This window comes from Mesoplodon bidens (genome assembly GCF_964165515.1).
Source record: "Mesoplodon bidens genome assembly, chromosome: 10".
NCBI classification, from domain to species: Eukaryota; Metazoa; Chordata; class Mammalia; order Artiodactyla; family Ziphiidae; genus Mesoplodon; species Mesoplodon bidens.
The window spans coordinates 86,453,534-86,479,253 of NC_138172.1; the positions used below are offsets into that span (position 1 = coordinate 86,453,534).

General features: G+C 40.0%; 1 protein-coding gene across 2 annotated transcripts in view; it reads left to right on the forward strand.

The window, feature by feature from the left end:
* The window catches only part of DCDC2 (doublecortin domain containing 2), a 149,836-nt gene that overhangs the window by 36,314 nt on the left and 87,802 nt on the right, over positions 1 to 25,720 (forward strand). For both annotated transcript variants that reach the window (XM_081247174.1, XM_081247175.1), the window contains exons 3-7: positions 7,812 to 7,888; positions 8,021 to 8,152; positions 12,293 to 12,439; positions 14,753 to 14,807; positions 24,953 to 25,115. In XM_081247174.1, the coding sequence (XP_081103300.1) occupies positions 7,812 to 7,888; positions 8,021 to 8,152; positions 12,293 to 12,439; positions 14,753 to 14,807; positions 24,953 to 25,115 (574 nt within the window). The remainder of the gene's footprint in view (positions 1 to 7,811; positions 7,889 to 8,020; positions 8,153 to 12,292; positions 12,440 to 14,752; positions 14,808 to 24,952; positions 25,116 to 25,720) is intronic.

The following is a 25,720-nucleotide window of genomic DNA, read 5'->3' on the forward strand; positions in this document are numbered from 1 at the left end:
AGAGTGGCTTTCAGAACTCAGAGAAACATTTTACCTACTAGATTACTGGTTTGTTATAAAAGGATAACCAGATGGAAGAGATGCATAGGGCAAGATGCCTAGAGAAGGGCACCGAGTTTCCATGCCTCTGAGCTGGCCACTCTCCCGGGATCTCCATGTGTTCACCAACCCAGAAGCTCTCAGAACCCTGTCCTTTGGTTTTTTTTATTACATAGCCATGGTTGGTTATATCGTTGGCCATTGGTGATTGATTCAACCTACAGTTCTTTTTCCCTTCCTATTGGTCTGGGAAGTAAGACTGAAAGTTCCAGCCTTCTAATCACACATGGTTCTCTCACTCCTGCATCCCACCCTATGCAGAAGCTCAGTCACTGAGAATGGAGGCCCTCTCTGCCCTTTGTGCACAGTTCTGAATCCTCCACACAGAGCACTGAGTACATTGTGCGTGAACCACTAATAGTTGCTAACTATGTTAGTGTACTTTCTCTTGCCATCTGTTGACATGTTAATAGCTTTCTTAGTATTTATGAAAGACAGCATTGAGATCCTGTACAGTTGGCACATTCTTCAGTGGGAATCCTGGGGACTAAATGACTTATTTAAATGCAGGTGGAGGCTGTACTCTGCCCCCCGCATGCTCGACATTGGTAACCTTTCATCTTGCATTGTTATGTACATGCTTCCAGCTGCTCTGCATTCTTAGTGGAAATTTTACATTCCACTGCCTAGATTGGTTCGGTATCCAGAATCCCATTTGGGAACACAAACCAAACAAAAATGACAATGGTGAAATAGAAAGCAAGTTGTAGTAAGTGAAGAAGAATATTAAAGAAAAGACAAACAATCCAAAAAATTCTTTTCTTTTCAATGCTTTGTTGGTAGTGGTTTCCGTAATTACTCCTAAGAGTTCTCTTGGGTTAATTGGTTATTTTTTAACTTTATGAGGGTCATGTTATTCTCTTCAGCATAGCATTAGGGAAACCCATGCAGACTTATGAATGCCTTAAAGATGACTCAAGTCCTGTTTAGTTTTGCTGTAAGATAGAGTGTCCATTGCAAATAATTATTTTAGAATAAAATTAATAAATGTGAGGTTTAACATTATATATTCAGAATGCTCGGGATTATCTGATCTTTTAAAATATTCCACAAAGTGCAAGACAGAGAAAATTAAACCAGAAAGCCAATAGTTTAAAAATTTGTGGTATGCTGGGAAATTGATTTGATGGTTCAAATTTTGATGAAAATTAGTGGGCATTTTGTTTTTTAAGACAAAAAGATTTAGCAGTATGGATACATTTAAATATAGGCTTACACTTAAGAATTTTTCAAGAAAGGTATTACTAATGATGGGTATATTATCTTTTGGGTTACTTTTATAAAAGTTAAAAAATATTTTTTTAGACATTACGTTTTAGAGCCGTTTTAAGTTCACAGCAAAATTTAGGGGAAGGTACAGAGATCTCCCGTATAGCCCTTGCCCCCAGACATGCATAGTCTCACAAGAGTGGTAACTTTGTTACAGTTAATGAACCTACACTGACACATCCTAATCACCCACAGTCCATAGTTTACATTAGGGTTCACTTGTGGTGTTATATATTCTATGGGTTTAGACAAATGTATAATGACTTGTAACTTTTGGGTCACTTTTAAGCTAAAAAGAAATCTTTTACCTTGCTGTTTTGAATAGCCGTGTCATTTTGTGATTTTGTTTTGACTTGTTTTCCTGCTTCAATGAAGGGGGAGACATTCATTTAGAGAACAGTTCAAAAGCCAAATATTCAAACTGATGCTAAGATATCCATTATTGTCAGAAAAATGACCCTCTGAATAAGAGATGATAATTCACACCTGAGAGATGAATCCTAACCCTTCCTTTGGGTATCAGCCCCTGGACTGGGTACAACAGCACAGACACCTGTAGAGGACCCAGGTAGAGATGAGTGGTTGCATCAGCTCATAGAAACTAATTGGACCCTTCTGGGAATGTTCTAAACAGCTGGTTCATTATAATTAGAGACATCTCCTATAACTAGGTTGTCGCTGAAGTTAGAGTGGTTGGAATTTTTTATTATTATATAACAATGCTGATGAAAATATTTCAGTGGCTGGGCTGATTTTGCCACCATGCCTTTCTGGAATTTCTAAAATTTCAGGGGGTTAACAGATTTCAATTTTCATTCCATTGGAGTTCCATAAATTATACTGGTATGATCATGTAAAGAATAGTTGGCAGGTAGTAGTGAAGGGGAGAGAAACTTGGGTGGTCTTGAGAAGATACTGGAACCACTGAATAAGGGTGGTCTAGATATGCCAATATATATAAATGTTTACAGATATTCAGTTGTATATAATTCAAGAAAGCTCTTATTTAAATGGGTACAAATACGTGTCTACTGTTTCTGCTAGTGGCCAATTTCTGTCTTGGGCAACATTAGCAGTAGGAATGAACCCTGCACTGGGAATCAGAAGTGGACTCATATGACTGCTTCTTTGCTTACTGTGTGACCTTGAGGGGTGGAGAGGCTCATCTTTTCCTTTCTATACAACTGGAATAATACTAACCTTATAATATTATTTTGAGGAATAAACATCACTATAAGTGTGAAAGCATTTTATAAATTCTGTTGTGTTTTACAACTGTAAACTTATTTGAAAATAACTAACATAAAGATATTACAAAAAGTCAAGGTAACATGTGGAAAGTGTTTGATACAATTCTGGGCATGGTATGTGCTCAAAAAAACTGGTCCCAATTTTGCTTAATTAAAGTATTTACTGAAGATTATACACACACACACATATACACACACAATGGAATATTACTCAGCCATATAAAAGACTGAAATAATGCCATTTGCAGCAACATGGATGGACCTAGGGATTATCATATTAAATGGTTATCATATTAAGTCAGAAAGATGAATATCATATGATATCACTTATATGTGAAATCTAAAAAATAATGATACAAATGAACATATTTACAAAACAGAAATAGACTCACAGACATAGAAAACAAACTTATGGTTACCATAGAGGAGAGGAGGGTAAACAAATTAGGAGTTTGGGATTAACATACACACACACTACTATATATCAAATAGATAAACAACAAGGACCTACTGTATAGCACAAGGAACTACACTCAATATTTTATAATAACCTGTAATGGAAGGGAATCTGAAAAAGTATCTATCTATCTATCTATCTATGAATCACTTTGCTGTACACTTGAAACTAACAGCATTGTAAATTAACTATACTTCAATTAAAAAAAAGTATTTACTGAGTGAATTCTATGTCCAAAGTGCCAAAGTGCCATGAATGGATCTTTGAGTTATAGATGAGGCTCATTACTAAAAAAAATAAAAGAGAGATGCAGTCCATGAAAATATTGATAACATAAGGGGAATATGTTATACCTATGAAAAATGTTGTATGGAGATTCAGACAAAATGATATGGAATTTCTGAGGAGAATTATATCCAGATGAGTGAAGGGTAGGTGATAGAATAGTGAGAAATGAGGTTAGAGTGTGAAAAGATGGGGCCAGCTCAGATGTGATCTCAAATACCCAAGTCCAGGACACGTGGACTTCATCTGAAGGCACTGAAGGAAAATAGAGTTGAAGGCTCTTTGTGTAGGTTGGGCTATATTTTGCAAATAAGTAGCTTCAGTATGTTTTTTCCTAAATGCCTAAGTCTATCATATATGGACAGTGACAAAAACGTGATTTTTTTAAAAAAATTATTTAATTTATTTATTTTTGGCTGCATTGAGTCTTCTTTGCAGTGCGCTGGCTTTCTCTAGTTGCGGCGAGCAGGGGGCTACTCTTCGCTGCAGTGTGCGGGTTTCTCATTGCAGTGGCTTCTCTTGTTATGGAGCACGGGCTCTAGGCGCCCGGGCTTCAGTAGTTGTGGCTCACGGGCTCAGCAGTTGTGACGCATGGGCTTAGTTGCTCCGCGGCATGTGGGATCTTCACAGACCAGGGCTCGAACCCATGTCCCCTGCATCGGCAGGCGGATTCTTAACTGCTGTGCCACCAGGGAAGCCCATGTGATTTTTTTAAAAAAAGAGCAATTTAAAATTGAATTTTTAAAATATATCAGGAGGGCTTCCCTGGTGGTGCAGTGGTTGAGAATCTGCCTGCCAATGCAGGGGACACGGGTTCGAGCCCTGGTCCGGGAAGATCCCACATGCCACGGAGCAACTAAGCCCGTGTGCCACAACTACTGAGCCTGCGCTCTAGAGCCCACGAGCCACAACTACTGAGCCCGTGTTCCACAACTACTGAAGCCCGCGCATCTAGAGCCCGTGCTCCACAACAAGAGAAGCCACTGCAATGAGAAGCCTGTGCACCACAACGAAGAAAAGCCCCCGCTTGCTGCCAACTAGAGAAAGCCTGTGCACAGCAACAAAGACCCAATGCAGCCAAAAATAAATAAATTTATTTTAAAAAATGCCAATTAGAAAAATGCATTTTTAATTAAAAATGGTATTTTTTCCCTTCAAAAGTCCTAATTGTTTTATACAATGGTCTTACATTTTTTTTTCAATTCAAACATATTACTTGGATTATTTTTTCAAATTCTTTTATTAGTATATCTGGAAACAGACTGATTTAGTTATTTTAACTAAAATGACTCAGAGAAATATATATTTAGGATTAATCTTCAATTCAGCTGGTTAATCATGAACATTTGGAGAGTATTTTTGTCATACTGAATGAGGAAAACAACTTATTCAAGACAGATGGTTTAATTTAATTCAAGCAACAACTTACAGACTCAGAATCAAGTTATATAATTATTTAAAAAATCATCTATTTGTGAGTTTCTGTATATAATAACTATAGACATGTATGGGCTAAAGAAAAATAGCATATATCAGGCAGCTCAACAGGAGTTTCCAAGTTATTTGTTTATCTAATGTATTCACCTTCATCTTTAATTCAACAGTCTAACAGGGTATTAAGCAATCAAGGTTGGAAGGAAAGACATTTGAAAAAATAACAATTGGTATGATGTATTTGCTCAGTACATTACTAGTCAATATTGAGGGTAACTACAAGGTAACAGTAGGGACAATAAATTAAAAACCAGATAAGTAAAATGTACAATATGTTAGATGATGGTAAGTGCTATTTAAAAAAGCAAAAAGGCAGGGAAGGGCAATAGAGAACCAGGGATGTGGCAGAAGCTTTAAGTTCAGTGGCCAGGGAGTCAGTATTAAGAGGTTGGGAGGATTTCACAAAGCAGATCCTATCAGCATAGATGCAGAATCAGAAAGGCCTGTCCTTCACACAGGCAAAGACTCATTTGCAGTTAAACAAGCTAAACCTTAAGAAGCAGCAAATCTGCTGGGAGAGGGATTTGTAGTCATCCAAGGTGCTGTAAACTACAACCCTGGCCACAAAACTTTATTCCTTGGAAATCGAATCTATTTTCTTATGCTATAGTATGAACTAAATAAATCAAGGGACCCTTGGGATCAATCAAGAGTAAGCTTGCAATACATTACATTAAACTGAAAAAACTGCCTCTTCTTTATTTCAGCAAATTCTCAATTCTAATAATTTATTCTACAGAAAGGCTTACATATTTATGCAAATAAATATTTACGAGGGAATCTATCATGGCATTATTTGCAACAGCAAAATTTAGAAACAACCAACAGGATTGTCACTGAGGGACAGGTTAAATAAATTATGGCACATCCATGGTGTGGAATATACACAGCTATTACAAAGAATGAAGCAACCCTTACTGTAACTACCAGTATGGAACAACTGCCATGGTAATTGTTAAATGAAAAAAGCAAGGTGCAGAAGAATGGGCACAGCAAGTTATTCCTATGTTTAAAAATTACATGTATAAAATGTTCACATAAGACAATATGTATATGTAGGTATAGGCTGCATTTGAACGAATATTGCTAATTCTGGTTGCAACTTTGTGGTTGGGGGATAGGAATGGGAAAGATTCTTCCTTTTCACTGTATGCCCCATTTTACCACTTGAATTTTGGTCAGGTGCATACATTATCTGTTAAACTTTTTTTTTTTTTAAAGTCAACATCACTGCAAATATTAGCTTAGGGCCAAGAATCTCTGGGTTTAAAATGCAAAAAAAAAAATTATTGTGATTGATTAAAAATATTTTACTCTAAATTAGAGTCTCTTTTAATTAAATTTCAATAAACATTTATTGTTCAACTAGCAGGCATTGCCAAGTGTTGTTTTAGGCACTGGAGAGTCAAGAAGAATTCTACCCCTTATTCTTCTCAAAGTGGCATAATTTGATTGAAGAGAGAGTCCCATAAATTATTTAGGGTTAATATTTATCTCTAAAATAACTACCAAAGTGCAAAGCAAATAGTGGTTCACTTGTATGGACAACCCTGCCCCTTAGTATGTGTGATTTTAGGCAAATTAATTAATTAAGCTCCAGTTTCTTCATTTGTAAAATGGGGTTAAATAGTAAGTACTTATTCAGGGCATAGTTTTGATGATTAATGGAGCAAGGTAGGCTGGTTTGACCTAAAGTCACAACTAGGGGCTGGGGAGGAAGGAGTGTTGGTGGGAGATGAGGGAACCAAGGAAGCAGTGGCTGGTCATGGGGGTCCTTGTAGGCCAAGCTTAAGAGTTGGGATATATCTTTCAGTGGAAACCAGATAGCAGAAGACTGAGGAGAGGATAGGGTGGGAGGAATTAGGAAGAGGAATGATGAAGAGGAGCGAAAGGGCCAAAGGGTCAAGGGAGAAATTGAAGACACCAGATGGGGGTGAAGGGTCCTAGCTATTTAAGGGAACAAGTAGAGGCAGCAGGGGGTAAAATCAAGATGGGGGCTTAGCTTTGTAAAGGGATAAGGATCCTTCTCCTGAGACAGGCAGCAAAGGAGAAAAGTGGTGAAGATGTAGATGAAGTGGGTTATGGAGGGAAGGGAGGTTGAAAGCCTTCATGCCTGTTGGCGTTTATTTTCTTGAAGTTTGGAGGGAAATGATGTGCTGAGAGTGGGTGTGCCTGGAGTGTGATTTTAGGATTTAGGATGAAAGGTAGGGATTTGGACAGTTTACTGTGGGAAATGTAAGAAGTAGTTGATTTGGGAGGAGGACAGGGCTGGCCGATGCCAAAGCCTTGTCTCAGGCCAAGGTGCCCGAGGGGCCATGTGGTTCTCGGTACAACAGCCTGGACCCTGGAAGCAAAAGGAGCCGGAAAGATGACCAGACCTACCCAGATGCAAGGGGTTCGGGAATGGAGGGTGGTGGTCAGAGTCTGGCTGGTGGATAGAGGAAGAAGTGAAGTTGAGAAAAGTTGATGAAGTCAGTCTCAAGAAAATAGGATGGGGTCAAGTGCCTGGTGGGGACCCAGAAACTCTAGGCAGCAGGCAGGTGAGGAGAGATGACCAAACACTATGTTGTGGCTGGAGGGGGAGGACACTTGGGAGTTCAAGATTTTATAGGATTATTTTATTTTATTTTTGTTTTACAGAAAGTAATTGCTTAAAAAAGTTGCCTTAAATTTCTCATAATAGCTCAACAGTTTCTGTTGTTGGCACAGATCATGAGTAGTATGCCCAGGGCTTAAGTGAAATTTTTCTTGAGCTCTCTGTTAAGGCAACATGCCATCGATAGAGGGTGAGCCCAAAATGTTTATGTAAGTGGAAAAAAAAGCAAGGTTTTAACAAAGGCAACACAGGTCTCAGCCAGTTCCCTGGAAACCTGTAATTTTTCCTCATGGGGGAAAAAAAAGCACTCGGTGCTTTGTATTTCATAAGCTCCGTGATTTGTATTTCTTTGCTTTTGAAGGTAAAACCAGTAATCCACAGCAGGATCAATGTATCAGCTCGCTTTAGAAAACCGCTCCTGGAACCCTGCGCTATCTTGTAAGTTAGAGCCCTTTACATTTTGAGTTAAAATTGTTGTGGTGGTTTCCTTTTGGGTTGGGATTTATTTTGTAGTTTTAAAGGCATAACTGTGTCAAACAGTTTGGCTCACTGGCTTTGCTTTTTTTCCAGCTTGATTGCAAATGGAGACCTTATAAACCCAGCTTCTCGACTCCTCATCCCTAGAAAAGCCTTGAATCAGTGGGATCATGTACTACAAATGGTCACGGAAAAAATAACTCTGAGGAGTGGGGCTGTCCATAGGTATGTCAAAGTAATCTTGCAAGTGGATGGATTTCAGAATTGCTGAGGATATTCCCAAGAGGCTCTGGAGTCACTGGTCCCTAGATTTGAATTTCAGCTCTCCAGTTAGGCTCTATATGCCTCAGTTTCTCTATCTGTAAAATGGGTATATAATTGTTCGTACCTTGTAGAGTTGTTTTAGAAAGGAGTTAATCCGTATAAAGAGCTTAGAACAGTACTTGGCACATAGTAACTTCTCAACAAATATTAACTGTTTATATTCTTTGGCACATAGAGCACATCAACAAATATTAACTATTTTTTTCTTTTGATTTACAGCAAATAGGCAAGCATCAGCATTGTTTTATTTGAGAAGGACTTTTTTTTTTGAGTGAGCCAGCTTCTTGACTCTTAATTAACTGTCCTTTTCTTTAGGAGATATTTATAATTATCTGATGGTCCAAATCATTTGCCTCAGGTAAAAAAATAAGACATCAGGAGGTATTAGTGGGTTTAGGAAGGAGGCAAGTTAGAGAGGATAATTAAGTGGGGTTGCCTAAACTTGAGAAATCAAAACATTTTTCTCAAGTTCTAATATATATAATAATAATATAGACATGTACAGAGATTATATATAATATGTGACACACAAATATTTGAAATCCAATGAAGAGTTTTCTGGTAGTTATTCTTGAATATTATCCTCACCCAGTCTCTCTAACATACTCCACTGGTAGAGAACACTATAGACATATAGGGTAAAATAAGCTCTCAGATGGTTGTATGTTCTTCAGTTAAATGTGGGTACAGATTAATGTATGCATATTTACATATATTAGTATATATAGTTTCACAACCATTGTGATTTTAAATATAATTGTTTTAATTGAAAGTATTAATACTTCACATGTGGTAAAAAATTCAAATAGGACAAAAATATAAATAAAAACTATTTCTCCCACCTCAGGTTCCCCAGTCTTTCTTTCCAGTACTTTTCTGCATCGTTGCAGGATGGAAACTGGAATTCATAGAAACACAAATGGGAACACACACACACACATGAATAAATATGTAAATACACCTTGCTTTTTTCCCTGTAACAAAAAATCTTGGACAGTTTTCTTATCAGCACAAATAGGTCTATGTTATTATGTTTAGAGATTACAAAATATTCCACTTTATGTGTGTACCTTAATCTATCTAACAGTCTCCTCTTGATGGAAATTTCAGTCATTTTCAACCTTTTGCTATTACAGTACATATTTTTGTATCTAAGCAGAGTTTATTAAGAGATGAAAGTGTAGAAGTCGAATTGCTGTATCAAGTGGTGAATGCTATTAAATTTTGATAGATACTGCCAACTGTCTTCCAAAGAGTCTGTACTAATTTACCAAAAGTGCATGAGAGGGCCTGTTTTTCATGCTCTCATCTATACTATAAAACTAACAAACATTTTGTCTTGGTAAAAGTAGTATTTCATTGTTTCTTGAATTTTATTTATTTAATATACTACAACAACAATATCACTGATCATTTCTTGTGTGCGAGTCATTATTCCAAGTGTTTTACATTTTTAACTTAATTAACTCAGCAACCCTATGAGGTGACTAGTTCTATTATTCTCTTTTAATAGACATGAAACATGAGACATAGTGGGGGAAATTTACTTGCCCAAGATTATTCAGGTAATGAGCAGAAGGGCTGGAATTCAAACCTAGTAGGCAGTCTGCTCCAGAGCCTGAGCTGTTAACTACCAAGCTAGTCTGTAAATAAATGCCATACATTTATCTCTCATTATATATGAATGAACATATTCATTACATATGAATATGAATATATATCTCTCATGGCCTTTGCACATTTATTTCATTGATTTATAGGGACTCTTTATATATTACAGAAATTAGCCCTTTCTCATATATGAGTTTTAAATATGTTTCCATATTTAAATATGTTTAAATATGTTTCCAGTTTGTATTTTTATAACTCTTTATGTTTCTTTTTGCACACAGATATGATTAATTTCGATGCAGTCAAATTTTCAATCTTTCATTATGATCATTAGGTTCTATGATTAGCTTAGGTCTTCTTCACTCTGAGATTATAAAAATATTCTCCCATGTTTTCGTCTTTCAACTTTTAAATTTCATTTAAACCTTTGATCCATTTGGATTTCATTTTGGCATCAGGAGTAAAGGCAGATCTCAACAGTTATACACTGATTTTTTTTAAAAGATATATAGTTTTGTCTTTTGACACATACATAGATGTAAACCCACTCAATAAATAATATGAAGCACACAAAGATACATACACACAATTGCATGCCCAGATACACCTATTCATACATATATTGATATGAACAAATTGATACATAGAAATAAAATATATTCCAGAACAAATACAGAAATGAGAATATAGTTATATGTCCCCTGAAACACCTGAATACTTGGAGAGGCTTAATTCTGACTGTAATGCCAGACATGAATGAGGTTTGGTTGCTGCTCACTTGGGACACGCCTACCCTCCCTTAACAGAACAGAACAGGGAGGGTTGGACCCTCCCTGTGCATCAGTATATATATCAAAAGCATCCCACACAAATTGGTTCAACTCTTTGTTTATGATTCTTGTGTTTTGTAGCAAAGTAAGAAAGCAGGTCAACAAGAGTCATATAAAAGAAGGCTAAAATCACAGGCTAGAATTTACTCAGTATCTTTTACCGACCTGTTGAGGAAACGAGTCAAATTTTGGCTGTTTCCAGAGTCACAGCTTTGCTGCCTTTTAATTTCTAGCTATAAAAGTTAACTACTGATTCAGATCTTCCTATTTTGAAGGAAAATGAAAGAAGAAGAATATCTGGATCTAGGCCAGTGGTTCTCAACCAGGGCAATTTTGCCACTAGGGGATGCTTGCAGTGTCCGGAGTCAGGGAATAGGGGCAGCTACCATCTACCATCTCGTAGGTAGAGGCCAAAGGTGCTGTTGACATCTTACAATTCCCAGGACAGCCTCCCCACCTCTCCTACAATTATCAGGTCCAAAATGTCAATAATGTTTAGCAACCCTGGTGTAGGTCAAGGCAGGAAATCCAGATATCTGAGTTAAGTGTTGGTATTTAGACTTTGAGGGATAGAATTACATTATAAAGAAAGACTTTAGCATCTTTATACTAACTCAGTACTGACACATGTTTGGGGGTTTGGTGGCTGTTTTTGTTTTACTTCTTGACTCCATATGATATGGCCATTTACATAATCAGTAAACAAGTACACAGGTCAATGGCAACTATCACTGCCCTTAATGATATAATATAAGAAGTCTGAGAATCTTAAAAGTTATTATCTTAAAACCCTTCCAGTTACTAACTCTTTTGTTTATCACCTTCAAAAACATGCCTTGTCTTTGTGGTGTAGTTTTCTAATAGTCTGTTTTTTCTTGTTCTTTAAACAAGTTCTGTGGACACTTTAAATCGTCTAGCAAAGTTATCACTGTTCTTTTAATAAGTAACATATTGTAGTTTGCAGCAGCAGTTTTACAGTAAAGGGAAGTTCTTGTGAAATCCCTTGATTCTGGGACGATGAGGGAAGGCAAAAGAAAAAAGAAAGGAAGCATGAACGCTATGCAGTTCTGCGTCATTAATACTAGCAGTGGGTTCTTTTACCTCCTGCCCTCTCACCTCTTGTTTTCTGACCCAGTTCTGTGTGCTTGGATGTAAAATTTTGGCTGAGGGCCGCTCTTGCATGGAATGCAGTAAGTGGCTTGTCAACCTGACCAATGCATTAAGAAAATGAATTTTAAAGGTGCTCACAGAATATAAGTAGAAGAATCAAACTTCGGTGAAAGTCGAGCTTCATTTAAAGCACGACGTTCTCTACAAGTTAATTCTTTCCCTCTAAAATCTAAATAGGGCAGCAATAGGGGATCATTATGTTAGATTGTCAGGTTTCTTGGGATGAAACACTGTACAGCTAGAGAGTAACTGCATGTGCATTATAGCAATGGCATTTAGCTGAGTCTAGTGACTTTGAAGCATTTATAATTCAGTAATTAGCATAGTAACGAATGAGCCAACTTAAGAAGAGTTTTTAATTGACTGTGATTTTAAGCAGTTCTTGCAATGCTTGTTAAAATTTTAATCACTGGCATTCATATTTTGGCAGACTTTATACTTTAGAAGGAAAACTGATTGAGAGTGGGGCAGAGTTGGAGAATGGGCAGTTTTACGTGGCTGTCGGCAGAGATAAGTTTAAGAAATTGCCTTACAGTGAATTACTTTTTGACAAGTCAACGATGAGAAGGTCTTATGGGTAAGTTTGCATCCTCATTCACTTCTCACATTTTAATTATCACTTGAAATAGCATTGAGTCTTATGCTGACCACTGGTCTATTTTATAGAATCTTGTTTATCAGTTAAAATGGGAAGCATGTATGAAATAAATTGATCAGTGTTTATTTTGCTGTGATTGGAGATTGAGAACTATTGCATGAAAATATAATTGTGAGGAATCCATGATAGACTATATAGTATTTTTTTACCATTCACTTAACAAATTTATAATAAAGACTTATTTTTGTGAAAAAGATACAGGGCAGTGAGCTTCTAAACAGCATACGTTATTAGAAGTTTTAATAGCATCTTAACCGGTTAGCTAGACCGAATAACTTTTCAGTTGGTGTGTAGAGAAACTTCTAAAGGTGATTAAAAATGAATATTTTCTACTTTAAAAAATAAAAACAGGGCCTCCCTGGTGGCGCAGTGGTTGAGAGTCCGCCTGCCGATGCAGGGGATACGGGTTCGTGCCCCGGTCTGGGAGGATCCCATATGACGCGGAGCGGCTGGGCCCGTGAGCCATGGCCGCTGGGCCTGCGCATCCGGAGCCTGTGCTCCGCAACGGGAGAGGCCACAACAGTGAGAGGCCCGCATACCGCAAAAAAATAAAAAAAAATAAAAAAAATAAAAAAAAAAATAAAAACAGTAAAATATAAAAATGATAGTGTTCCTTTTGTACAAATAAGTAGAATGGCTGGGTGTGTAATTATTACATGCAGAATTTTAAAGATTACACTATTAACTACACACAGTGCACAGTGGACCATTTTCTTCTATGAGATGTCATATATTTGTGAAGAATGCCTTATTTCAGCCCAGTGGATGGACGCCGAGGCATGCATTTTCATGAAGAGCCCCAGCCCTGGATGCAGGGACCGTTTGGCTTGCTCATGGTGCACTGCAATCCATCTCTGCTGCTTTTCTGTGTCCACTTTGCTAGAAAACTGACTTTTTGTAGTTGTCCTCTGCTAGGGTGGGTGATTTGTGGCAGAGACAGAGCTCTGAGAATGTCACCAATTTGTTCTCCATTAATTTGCAATCTGTGTAGCTTGATGGAGAGGCTAGCCAAGGGTTTCATAAGTAATAGATGAAATGGAATTTCAGGGGTGGTGTTTGAAGTATGCAAGCAGACTTACTGCTCACCATCCTTACCCATCCATGAAATCAAATCCTTCACAACATTTGCTAAACAATACTGGGTTAGGCTGCTGGGCGTTGCAGTACACACTGCAGTGAGAGCTTGTACTTGATGGCAGTGAGAAAACTAGCTCATGGTGGCCTTTCTCAGGCAGATTAGTAAGATTTACCTTTATCTCTGTGGCCTCCTTATTTTCAGAGAGGGTTAGGTTTCAAGATGGGTTGGGTTTCAAGATGGATCTTTTCCTATAATAGAAACATCTGGGAAATAACTTACTCTTAGAGCTGAAAAGAATTTTTTACTTTTTGGTGAGAATGACTGGTTTAGAAACTCCCTGAATAGACATGCCAGTGTTTTACTATTCTATGCTTCTATCAGAGGCAGGCATTATAGACATGATAAAGACGATGGAAATTTATAGTTTTAAATGCCATCTGGCAAAATCATCACTTGGCTTGGGGAACGATTTTTTGAAATGCAAATAGAAAATTTAGAGATCTGATTTAAAATGCTATGAAAAAACTTAAGACAGTACTAAATTTATTTGTAAGCATCAATTAAAATACTATGCAAGAGGGACTTCCCTGGTGGTGCAGTGGTTAAGAATCTGCCTGCCAAGACAGGGGACACGGGTTTGAGCCCTGTTCCGGGAAGATCCCACATGCCTTGGAGCAACAAAGCCCGTGTACCACAACTACTGAGTCTGCACTCTAGAGCCCGCGAGCCACAATTACTGAGCCCACGTGCCACAACTACTGAAGCCTGCGTGCTTAGAGCCGGTGCTCCGCAACAAGAGAAGCCACCACAATGAGAGGCCCGTGCACTGCAACGAAGAGTAGCCCCTGCTCACTGCAACTAGAGAGAGCCCGTGCGCAGCAACGAAGACCCAACACAGCCAAAAATAAATTAAAATAAATAAATTTATATAAAAAAATACTATACAAGAAAACATTAAAGGTCTTTTGGAATGGAATTTGGAAATGTTATGGTGGTCTTTGTGAAATTGGGAAAGTCTATGGGACTTTTTGTGAAATACTGATGTCAGTAAGTAGTTGAGCTCCATGTCAGGATGACAAATTGAGATGACGATTATCTTGCCTTATTATTTGTGAATAATGCTCAGATTTCTAAATTGCAATTTGTTTCCGCAGTCAGAAAGCCTCTTCACTACCTCCTATTGTAGGATCCAGAAAGTCTAAAGGGAGTGTAAGTATCAGATGCTTTACTCATTAATGTTCTATATTTCTGTATGATTCAGAGAGACTGTCCTTTGGGTTTCAATTAAATTCAAAGAAATGAAACTTAGCCACCTTGTGGTATATAAGCAATTATGTGAAACAACACTAGAACATTAATGTTACAACTAAGTTTCTAAAGGAGAGCTAACATTTTAAAAATATGGATTTCAAAATATCTTTTTCCTAATATACAGATCTGATAAAATTTATACCATGGTTGACATCTAGGCAGTGATACACAGATGAGAAGAAATGCTGTATTAGGTCACACCAGTGGTCTGCCCAGTCTTGTTTTCTGTCACTGACCAAGACTGAAAAGAAAGTTTTTGTAACAGAATAGTAATCCTCAAGTTATGTTCCTTTAAAGGATTGAGAACCATTCCAAATATTTAGCTCCTTATCAGAATCTTTTCCATCCATCATTCATTCATTTATTTGTTAATTCAGCAAATGTCTACTAAATACCCATTATGTGGGAACTGTGACAAGTATTTAGTAGGTAACTTCTTAACCTATTTGTATTTTTTGTCTGTACCCCCTCATGGAGGTGAGTTTCATGTCATGCTGGAGTATTGCTTTGACAGGTCTTCTTGGCTGAAACTTCTCTTTCTACTCTTTTGGTTGAACTTCCTGACCTGTAGTGGTCAGAATTGATCTGACATTTCTTCTTTCTGAATTAAATAAGCAAAACGCTTATACTGGTGTTTTGTAAAATAAGTGGCTGCTGGGCAATGATACCGTCTCCTAATGATGATTTAGATATTTCTTTCCCTCCCCCCTTTCTGTAATATCATGTGAAATTCTTGAAAAAGAAAAATAATTTTGTGTGAAGAAATAGTGCTGATCTCAGTATAACAAACAACAGACATACCCACTCATTCGCTGTAACTATTGTACTATTTATGACAAAGCTCTTGCCCTCAGGAAACGTACAGTCTAATTGAAATAGAGAAAATAGTTTGAAAAGGTAACTAACAAGCTAAAGCTAAATATTAAAAAATGTGCTGAGATAGCTATACAGAAGGAATGAGACAAAAGGAATCAATGTGCATTGGCCAAAGTACGTGGAGGAAGTTGAATTTGAGCTGTGCCTTTGAGGACTGTTTAAGATTCAGGTGAAGGTTAGGGAGAGGAAAGGGAGGTAGAAAGGACAGTGTGAAGAAAGGAGCAGAGATGAGCACACGGAGAAACAATAATTTTGGCTGATATTTAGTGAACACTCAAGGGTTCTACACCATGCCAAGGTCTTTACAGATGTGATTTATTTAACCCCAACCCCATGAGGCAGGTACTGTTGTTATTGCATTTTAAAATGAGAAAAGGAGGGCTTCCCTGGTGGCACAGTGGTTGAGAGTCCGCCTGCCGATGCAGGGGACACGGGTTCGTGCCCCGGTCCAGGAAGATCCCACATGCCGCGGAGCAGCTGGGCCCGTGAGCCATGGCCGCTGAGCCTGCGTGTCCGGAGCCTGTGCTCCGCAACGGGAGAGGCCACAACAGTGAGAGGCCCGCGTACCACAAAAAAAAAAAAAAAAAAAAAAAAGACAAAAGGAAACACAGATAGTAGAAGTAGCATCTCCAAAGGCTCCATTGAGTAAATGGAGGGGAAGGATTGAGTCTAGATGGCCTGCTTGGAGGGAGCTAATATTTCTGACCCCAGGGGGACAATGAGTCCCTCAGGCCAACTGGAACAGAGGGCCCTTCCTGGTGTGGAGGCTGACATGCCTCACTTGGTAGGTGGTGGCAGTTTTAGATGACCTCGAATGTCAGAATGTAGAGTTTAGTCTTTAGCCTTGAGTTAAGGGAAGCTCATGAAGGCTTCAGAGAAGTGAGAATGTTGATCCAAGTCCAGTCTAGAAAGGCCAGATCTTTTATGTGGAGAAAACCTTAACATGGAGAGAGGCCATAGATGAGGTGTCAATTACAAAGCAACTTCCATAACCTTGGCGTAAAGTGGTAACAGCCTAGACCAGGTAGGTGGTGAGGGAGCAGCAGTAGGTGATTATTATTATTTTCATTTTATTTTTTATTTTATTTATTTTTTATTTTTTTACGGTACGTGGGCCTCTCACTGTTGTGGCCTCTCCCGTTACGGAGCACAGGCTCTGGGTGCGCAGGCTCAGCAGCCATGGCTCACGGGCCCAGTCGCTCCGCGGCATGTGGGATCTTCCTGGACCAGGGCACGAACCCACGTCCCCCTGCATCGGCAGGCGGACTCTCAACCACTGCACCACCAGGGAAGCCCTAGTAGGTGATTATTGCTCATGAAGAAACAAAGGACTTGCTAGGTGATTGGATACAGGGGATTAATGGAGCAGTTGGAGCCAAAGATAACTGCAAGTTTCTGAGCTTGGATGCCCGAGAAAATGGTGGTACTATGGCTAAGAAGAGGGCAACTAGAGGAAACAGTGACCTGCTTACTTTCCAGTACATTGAGTTGTGTCATCATGGAATCTAGTTGAAAAATGTTCAGCTAGTAGTTGTAAATGGCAGAGGCTGAGGACATCAGATGTTGATTTGCAAGTTTATCCACATGATGGTCATAGTCAAAGAGCAGAGATGTGTCATGGTGGTGTTCTTTCCTCGCACCCAGCACAGCCTGGCAGTGAGCAGGGTTCTTCATGCTGTTGAATGAGAGGATGGGGGAGTGGGAGCCGAGAGAGAGAGAGCGAGAGACAGACAGACAGACAGACAGAGAGACAGAGTAGTGAGAACCACAGAGGACCCAAAACTTCATGTGTGTGGAGAGCAAGGGGTGAGAGAGAATTCTAGTAACTGAAAAATATATTTTAGCCACTATAAAGCTAAATAAAAACCAGGAATTTAGGGTTTGGAAATTTTGTCCTCTTGCTCTTCTTCAGGACTTTGGGGGTGGAATCTCTTCCACGTACCATGCACATATGAGCTCATTAACTCTCACAGTACAGCTGGAAAGGTGATGGTTAAACAGAGACCAAGTGTAGTTGAATAACTGACCTAGGTCATAGGGAAAGTTCATGTCAGAACCAAGATCAGGACTCAGCTCTTTACATTCACAATTACTGAACTTTGGGATTAAGTGCTTACTCTTCTGTAATTTAGAATGTCTGATTTTTTATTAAAAAATGTGTAATGTGTTTCCCATTTTAAAATTCATACACAGGAGGCACATACATGCCTCTTTCTTGCTCACTTGTTTGGAAGATCTGTGCTGTGAATACTGGGTCATCTAATGATGATTGGTGAAGTCTTCTGTGTGTCTGGCATGGAATTAAGCACCAGGGAGATGGTATTGAGCAAAAAGACACAACACTCTCTCTTAGCCCTGGCCTACTCAGGGAGACAAGCGTTACGTAGGCGATGCCACAAAGCAATATGTAATTACAAAGTGTGACTAAAATGAAGGAAAAGTATAGAACAATATGCAAGAAGATAAAAGGAGAACTTGGATATGTGTGTCAGGAAAAGACCTCTTTGAGGAAGTGGCCTTTGAAGACTCCAAGTTATATTTTGAGATGAATTTCCATCTCATACACAGCAAAGACTCAAAATTATATTGCCATGCTATGACTTAGAAAAATACATTGATAGTAGAGTCTACCTCTCTTTCCACAATGCTCCCTAAGCATTCTATAGATTCATCCATCCATTCATCTGCTCATCCAACCATCCATCCAACATGTGTTTAGTGAGCACTTACTGAGTGCCAGGAATTGCACCAAGCAACTGGCATAGATTAATGAACAGACAGACAAGGTTTCAGACCTCAGGGAACTTTTGTTCTAGTGCCTGTATCTGTGTGGGAGTAGGGAGGGTGGAAGAATGGGGTAGACAGACTATCAATCTCTAAACAAATACTGGGACTTCCCTGGTGGTCCAGTGGTAAGGAATCTGCCTTCCAATGCAGGGGACGCGGGTTCGATCCCTGATTGGGGAGCTAGGATCCCGCATGCCACGGGGCAACCAAGCCAGCGCGCCACAACTATTGAGCTCGCGCTCCTCAACTAGAGCCCGTGTGCCGCAAACTACAGAGCCCACGTGCCCTGGGGCCTGGGCGCCACAACTAGAGAAGAGAAAACCCGCATGCCACAACTAGAGAGAAGCCTGCAGGCCACAACAAAGAGCCCACGCGCCGCAACGAAAGATCCCGCGTGCCTCAACGAAGATCCTGTGAGCTGCAACTAAGACCCGGCACAGCCAAAAATAAATAAATAAATAATAAACAAATATATAAACAATTTCAGATGGTGATAAGTGCTATGAGGACAATAAAATGTGGGCACTAATTAGGACACTAATTGATATAAGATTCTCTGAGATTGGGACCTTAATGATGTAAAGGAGCCAGTCATACAAGGTGGGTGCAGGAGAAACAGTCACAAGGGCCCTTGGTAAAGAGCTTGACGTAAAGGAGTGGGACAGAAAGAAGGCTGGAGTGGTCTGCGATTAAATTGGGGGGGTGGCAGGGCCTGATCGTGTAGGCCGTGCATGGAGTTTGGATTTTATTCCTTACCAGGACACCGTTTGAGGGATACAAGTAGAGAGTGGTATCATTTGATTTGCAGTTGTTTTTTTTTTTTTTTTTTGCGGTACGCGGGCCTCTCACTGTTGTGGCCTCTCCCGTTGCGGAGCACAGGCTCCGGACGCACAGGCTCAGCGGCCATGGCTCACGGGCCCAGCTGCTCCGCGGCATGTGGGATCCTCCCGGACCCGGGCACGAACCCGTGTCCCCTGCATCGGCAGGAGGACCCTCAACCACTGCGCCACCAGGGAAGCCCTGATTTGCAGTTTTAAGGGATCATTCTGGCTGTGTTGTCTACAGAGAAGGGGGGCGGGGCAAGAACAGAAGCAGGAGGCAGTGGGACGGCTGGCGTCCGGGTGAGTGATGCAGGTGGCTTGGACAGGACGCAGCAGGGCAGGGGGACAGCTCTCCTGTTTCTTCGTGGAGCATATTGTGACTGCTGTCCCTGATGGACCCGGTCATCTAAGAGCCGTGTATTGAGTTCATATCATGTCCCGAGCACGGTTTTAGCGCTTGTGGGGAAGGGGAGGCAGAGATTCCGGAGAAAACTGTAAATGTATGAAGCTTCCATTCTCGAGGAGGAAAAAGGCAAACAAATACACGTGTGATATTAATCAGGGATAAGCTTGAAGAGAAATGCGTGAGGATATGGAAAGAGAAAGTGAGAGAGGGTGCAGTATCCTTTGGGTGGCCAGGGTGGGCCTCCTTTGGGAGGTTATATTCAGCCGAGGGGAGTAACCCGCCGGGCACACAGTAGGTTCTCAGGAAACCCGTCTAGTGGATGTGTGAGTGAGTGCTGTGAGCCGCACAGAGAGAATATTCTATGTCAGGCGTTCCAAAAGCACAAACTTGGTTTTTAAGAGAAGGATCAGTTTGCTCCTTTCCTTTAATTAATTGGTTCCCTGGAGAATGTATGTGTTTTGTTTTGTTTTGTTTTGTTTTGTTTTGTTTGTATGTATGTGTTTTTAAGATCGTTAACCGCTTGGCACTGAGTGGGGCTGTGAGTGAATGGGACTATGGGCAAGCAGGCTTAAGACTTTCGGAACTACCGTCCAATCAAAGGGAAGGCATCCCCGAACTTGTGATGCAAATCAAAGGGGACACAGAACTGGATTTTTAAGAAATCATTTCTCCACACCGCCTTCTAGGAATGGCTGTATTGCAGCATGAAGGAGAGTGTGAATGGGGGCCTGATAGAACTTCAAAAAAAAAAAAGAGAGAGAGAGAAAGCTGCCATAGTCTGCATAGAGGACCCTGCTGTGCAGGGGTGACATGTCCGCGAGGCCCCACCCTTGTGGTAGGGAGTGTGGGTAACAGGGCTGGGGGGTTCCTGGGGTCCACCAGACCCTTTCAAAACAGCCGGGGGGCGGAGCTTCCCTGGTGGCGCAGTGGTTGAGAGTCCGCCTGCTGATGCAGGGGACACGGGTTCGTGCCCCGGTTCAGGAAGATCCCACATGCTGCAGAGCAGCTAGGCCCGTGAGCTATGGCCGCTGAGCCTGCGCGTCCGGAGGAGGCCACAACAGTGAGAGGCCCGCGTACCGCAAAAAAAAGCAAAAAAACAAAACAAAACAACAACAAAAACAGCCAGGGAATGCCAGAAGTTACCCCTGTTCAGACTGGGGAGTCACAGAAATGAGCACATTGAGAATAATTTTACCTTGTGATTCTAGCCCTGAAAACAAAAGGAAGATATAAGTGAATCCTCTGAAGTCCTATTAAGTTTGAAAAATTAACCCACCGGCGGGAGGCTGTTCTCTAGCTGCGAGGCCTCACCACACGGAATCCAAGCGCCCTCTAGTGGAAGAGATGTAAAATCAGGGACGTATGTGAAAGAGCCAAAGGCGACGTTAAATTGTCTTTAGTTGTCCTTATTACCATGTGGCTGATGTATCTTGTGATCAGCAATTTACAGGTTCAAATATTGTAATTGCTAAGGTTTTGGTAAGAAAACGGCATGATCAAAGTCACGGTGAAGCAAGGTCAATTCCAAATGCTTCCCAAATTCCATTTTGCCTTTTGGGAAACGGAGTCCAATTTAGATAAAAGGGTTTCTCACACTTCCCATCACTAGATGCACAGTGAGAGAAATGCCAGCCTAAGTCTGGGTTTGGTCCCCTGCTCAGAAGGTCTCCTGGGTGCATCGCTGAAATACACACACTGTGAAGGCTGCTGCGTGTGGCAAATCCCTCACAAAATTATTTTAAACTTGATGCTTTATGGCCCGTATGTCTTTGACAGATGTTCATGGGGGCTGAAAATGAGCCTACCTTGGTAATGAAAGAAACCTGAGTTGATTGGATCTTGTTGGAAAGAGCCTAGGGAATTACTGAAAAAATCCCAGTTTCAGTAGAGTGAGGGGTGATCGAAGGGCTGTTTTTAGTTTTTTGTTTGTTTGGGCCAGAAGTTTTCTATTCCTATCAGATATTTTGGTATGTGTGTGAGGCAAAGGCAGGACAGTGGTTGAAGTGTCACATGGGGTCTAGTTTTTGCATGGGACACGCTGTAAAATTTGGCTGCTTCTTGATTTCTTCCACTTTGGGAAAAAGTCATCATCTATTACTTCCAGGTGGCTTTTTTAGGGAACCATTCTATATAATAGCTGTTTCTAGTGTCTTGGGTATTAGGAAGGTTCAGTGTAGCAGAAAAATCAGACCTGGGTAACCTTGAGAAAGTTAATTCCTTTATCTGTAAAATAGTGATAATAATACCTATCTATACATTCAGTAAATATTTGTGGTTATGAGTATTTAGCACAAAAGAGATACTTAGTAATATTGTTTTATCAACTAGCATAGCTCTTATGAGATGGCAAAACTCCCCTATTCCCTATGCCCCACAAATAGCAATGACTGTCCATGTATCCAAGTTACGAGTCACATGCAGAAGTCTCAGAAAAGAAAGGAAAATCCATCTTTCCGTTCCTTTGCCCTTCCCTTTCTCTATAATTTATTTACATATTATCTATAATTTATATAATTAACTATATAAATAAATGAGTATATATAATTTATATTATATAATTTATTTATATCTTTGTGTTTATTATATATCTATTTCACTTTTTAGATGAATCAATATTTTCTTTTTCTAATTTTTATTTTATATTGCAGTATAGTTGATTTATAATGTTGTATTAGTTTCCGGTATACAGCAAAGTGATTCAGTTATACATATACATATGTCTATTCTTTTTCAGATTCTTTTCCCATTTAGGTTATTACAGAATATTGAGTAGAGTTCCCTGTGCTATACAACATGTTTTCTTTTTTAAAAAGAAAAGCATTTAAATTCTTTCCCATTTTCTAATTACAAAACAGTTCTTCCTTTTTTCTCAGTTTAACTTAGTTCTTACTCACCAAGTGCCTGGCAGTTAGACATTAATCAATATTTGAATGCATGAGTGTCAATTACCAAAGCCATGCCTCATATAGTTATTGGAATCAACTAGTCTTTCTTGATGCTCCCAAATCGCCCTTTTGAGTGTCTCTAATAGAGGTGTAGTAAATCAGAACTTCCTGTATATTCAACAACAGAGTTGATTTTTTGAATATGAATCCCCAGACACTCCAGGATGGGGCATCTGCTTTTCCCTTGTTTTACGCCTTTGTGAATAAGAGTTTTCCCAGAGAGCGGTAAAAAACTATTATGCTGAGATCCAGAGTTTCTCATTTTTTAAGTTTCATTTTCAGTCCTTGAAAGTTCAACAGCATCTCTGAACATTCTAGTAGGCTTGCTAGAAGGGTTACTCCTCTCATTCAAGGCTTTTAAAGTTTTAGAATCTTGGGACGAATAGACTTGTTTGCACATAGACTAGAATGTGAGACCTGGCTGTTGGTTTCTTCTCACATGATGGTTTTGGAATCTCTACTATAATCACATTAGCATTTTTCCTGCCTGGCAGTTTATGGCCTTGTGAGGAAGAATCGTTAAAGAAAAGGAAAGAAAAAACCCCCAACTCTGGTTGCAGTTAATGCAATAATTAAATGGAAACTGTATGTTTAAATTGCAGTTGGAATAGGAAATTAAATTATGCAAAAAAAGTGTTATAGGTTTGGACAAGTTTTCATAATGTTAATAAATTTATGCATAATTCATTTTCTTGTAGGCTATGACAAAATAGCATAAATAACTTCATTTGTAAGGCTGTGAATTTTTCTATTCTTAATTGGGTGATAGCTAAAACTATTTAAATGCTTCTGGATGACTGAATATATAAATGTTTAAAATGGGCAGTTATAGTAGGTTTCTAGGCAGATTTGTTTGTTTAATATTGCTACACTTCTTTTCAGATACTAGCATACTACAGATGTTGCATAAAGATTGCACCCAATATTGTGTGAGTTTGGTGTGATTTTTAAGAAAAAGATGTTAACTCTCTGCTCTTGAAGGAGACACTCTGATAGTCTTTGAACAAAACTACATGCCAGGCACTGTACTCATTACTTTATAAACGTTGCCATTTCATCCTAATGATAGACCTAACGGCAGGCACATCAACCCCATTCAATTGATAAGGATCCAGTCCCAAAGAAGGTAGGAGTTAGTTACCCAAGGTCCCATAGGTGGTTAGTGGCAGTGCAGTGGCTCTGAGACAGGTATTTTGGGTCTCTAAGACGTGCATTCTTTCTACTACCTGCAGCCTCACACCTTACACATTCAGGTAAGTGTAGCACCTGAGCGTCTGAAGGCCAAGGCTGTCTTGTTAGGAGGGTGTTTCTCGCAATGGCCAAGCAGTGGCTGAGTATCAGCACAGCTGTGCCTTGGGTACAATAACCACCACTGTAGTGATTCTTATGTGGCTCCCCAGGAGCTGTATGTGGGCCAGTGACAGGAGCCACTGAACTCAACCTCACCTTCATGCTGAGAAGCTCACTTTGCAGATGCAAGGTCTTCGTTTCGGGAGGCACACGGGAATCAGAGGCAACCACCAAACGTGTGATCGTTGGGGGCCGCCTTGCAGGAATGAAGGACATGTGGTCTTGAGCTGCTTGTGTCTGTGTTGCTCTGGGTTTGTGATTCATAGAGGCCATGGCAGTCACCAACAGATGAGTCAATATCAGAGGATTTCTACAAGCACAGCGCTTGTATGATGATACCGATACACTCACAGTGACGACCAGTTAAGAAGGTATTTCTAGATTAACTGATCAAACGGGTTTGTCATTATTCCTCATCCAATAGCTGCCTGCTGATCCTTCTGAAAGGTGCAGGAGGGAGAGGAAGGTTAAGACAGCGGACCCTCTCTGCTCCTTGCTGGCTGGCTGACCTTGGGCAGGCTTAACCACTAAGCCTCATTTGCTTGTCTATATAATGGGGTGATAACAGTACCTGTCTCTCAGGTTATGAGGACTGAGTGAGACAATTTCATAGAACACCTGGTACAATTAAGTACTCAACAGTTGTCAAGTGCTATTATTTTTATTCTCCTTCCTCTGGTAGACCCTTCCTTTGTCACCAAGAAGAGTTAATGTAGGTAGTGGACAGCAGCAGAATCTGTACAATACCCCCATCTCCCGCCCCTGCCCTTTTTACCACTAGTTAGTGACTTGTACTGAATAGTAATTGCTTAGGGAGTTCATCAGCCGATAGTAAGGGTCTCATCTTTTGCCACGTAGGGAAATGATCGCCAGTCTAAGTCAACAGTCGGATCCAGCGACAACTCATCTCCTCAGCCCCCAAAGAGGAAAGGGAAAAAAGAAGATGTGAATTCAGAAAAACCCACGAAAGGGAAACAGAATGTAAAGTTAAAGAGTTCGCCGCAAACAATTCCAAACAGTGGTAAGTTTGTTGTTATTATATTGTTATTATTGATTATCATTATCTTAAGGCTGTGATACAATTTTAATTTGTAAATAGATCCATTTGTTTTCCTGGGCCTACAGCAAAGACTCCTTATTGTCCTATATGAGAATTTTCAAAGAAGACTTTCTGCGTATGAGAGATGCTGCTGTTTTTCATGCTTAATTTCTATTTGTAATTAGAGATTCTGCTACACGGACACGTTTTTTAAAATTTTTTATCAAAAAAAATTTTTTGGGCGGCTTTGGGTCTTTGTTGCTGTGCATGGACTTTCTCTAGTTGTGGCGAGCGGGAGCTACTCTTCGTTGCGGTGCGTGGGCTTCTCATTGCAGTGGTTTCTCTTGTTGTAGAGCGCAAGCTCTAGGCACGCAGGCTTCAGTAGTTGTGGCACACGGGCTCAGTAGTTGTGGCTTGTGGGCTCTAGAACACAGGCTCAGTAGTTGTGGCGCATGGGTTTAGTTGCTCCGCAGCATGTGGGATATTCCTGGATCAGGGATCGAACCCGCGTCCCCTGCATTGACAGGCGGATTCTTAACCACTGCACCACCAGGGAAGTCCCAAGGACATGTGTTTTGAGGTAAAAT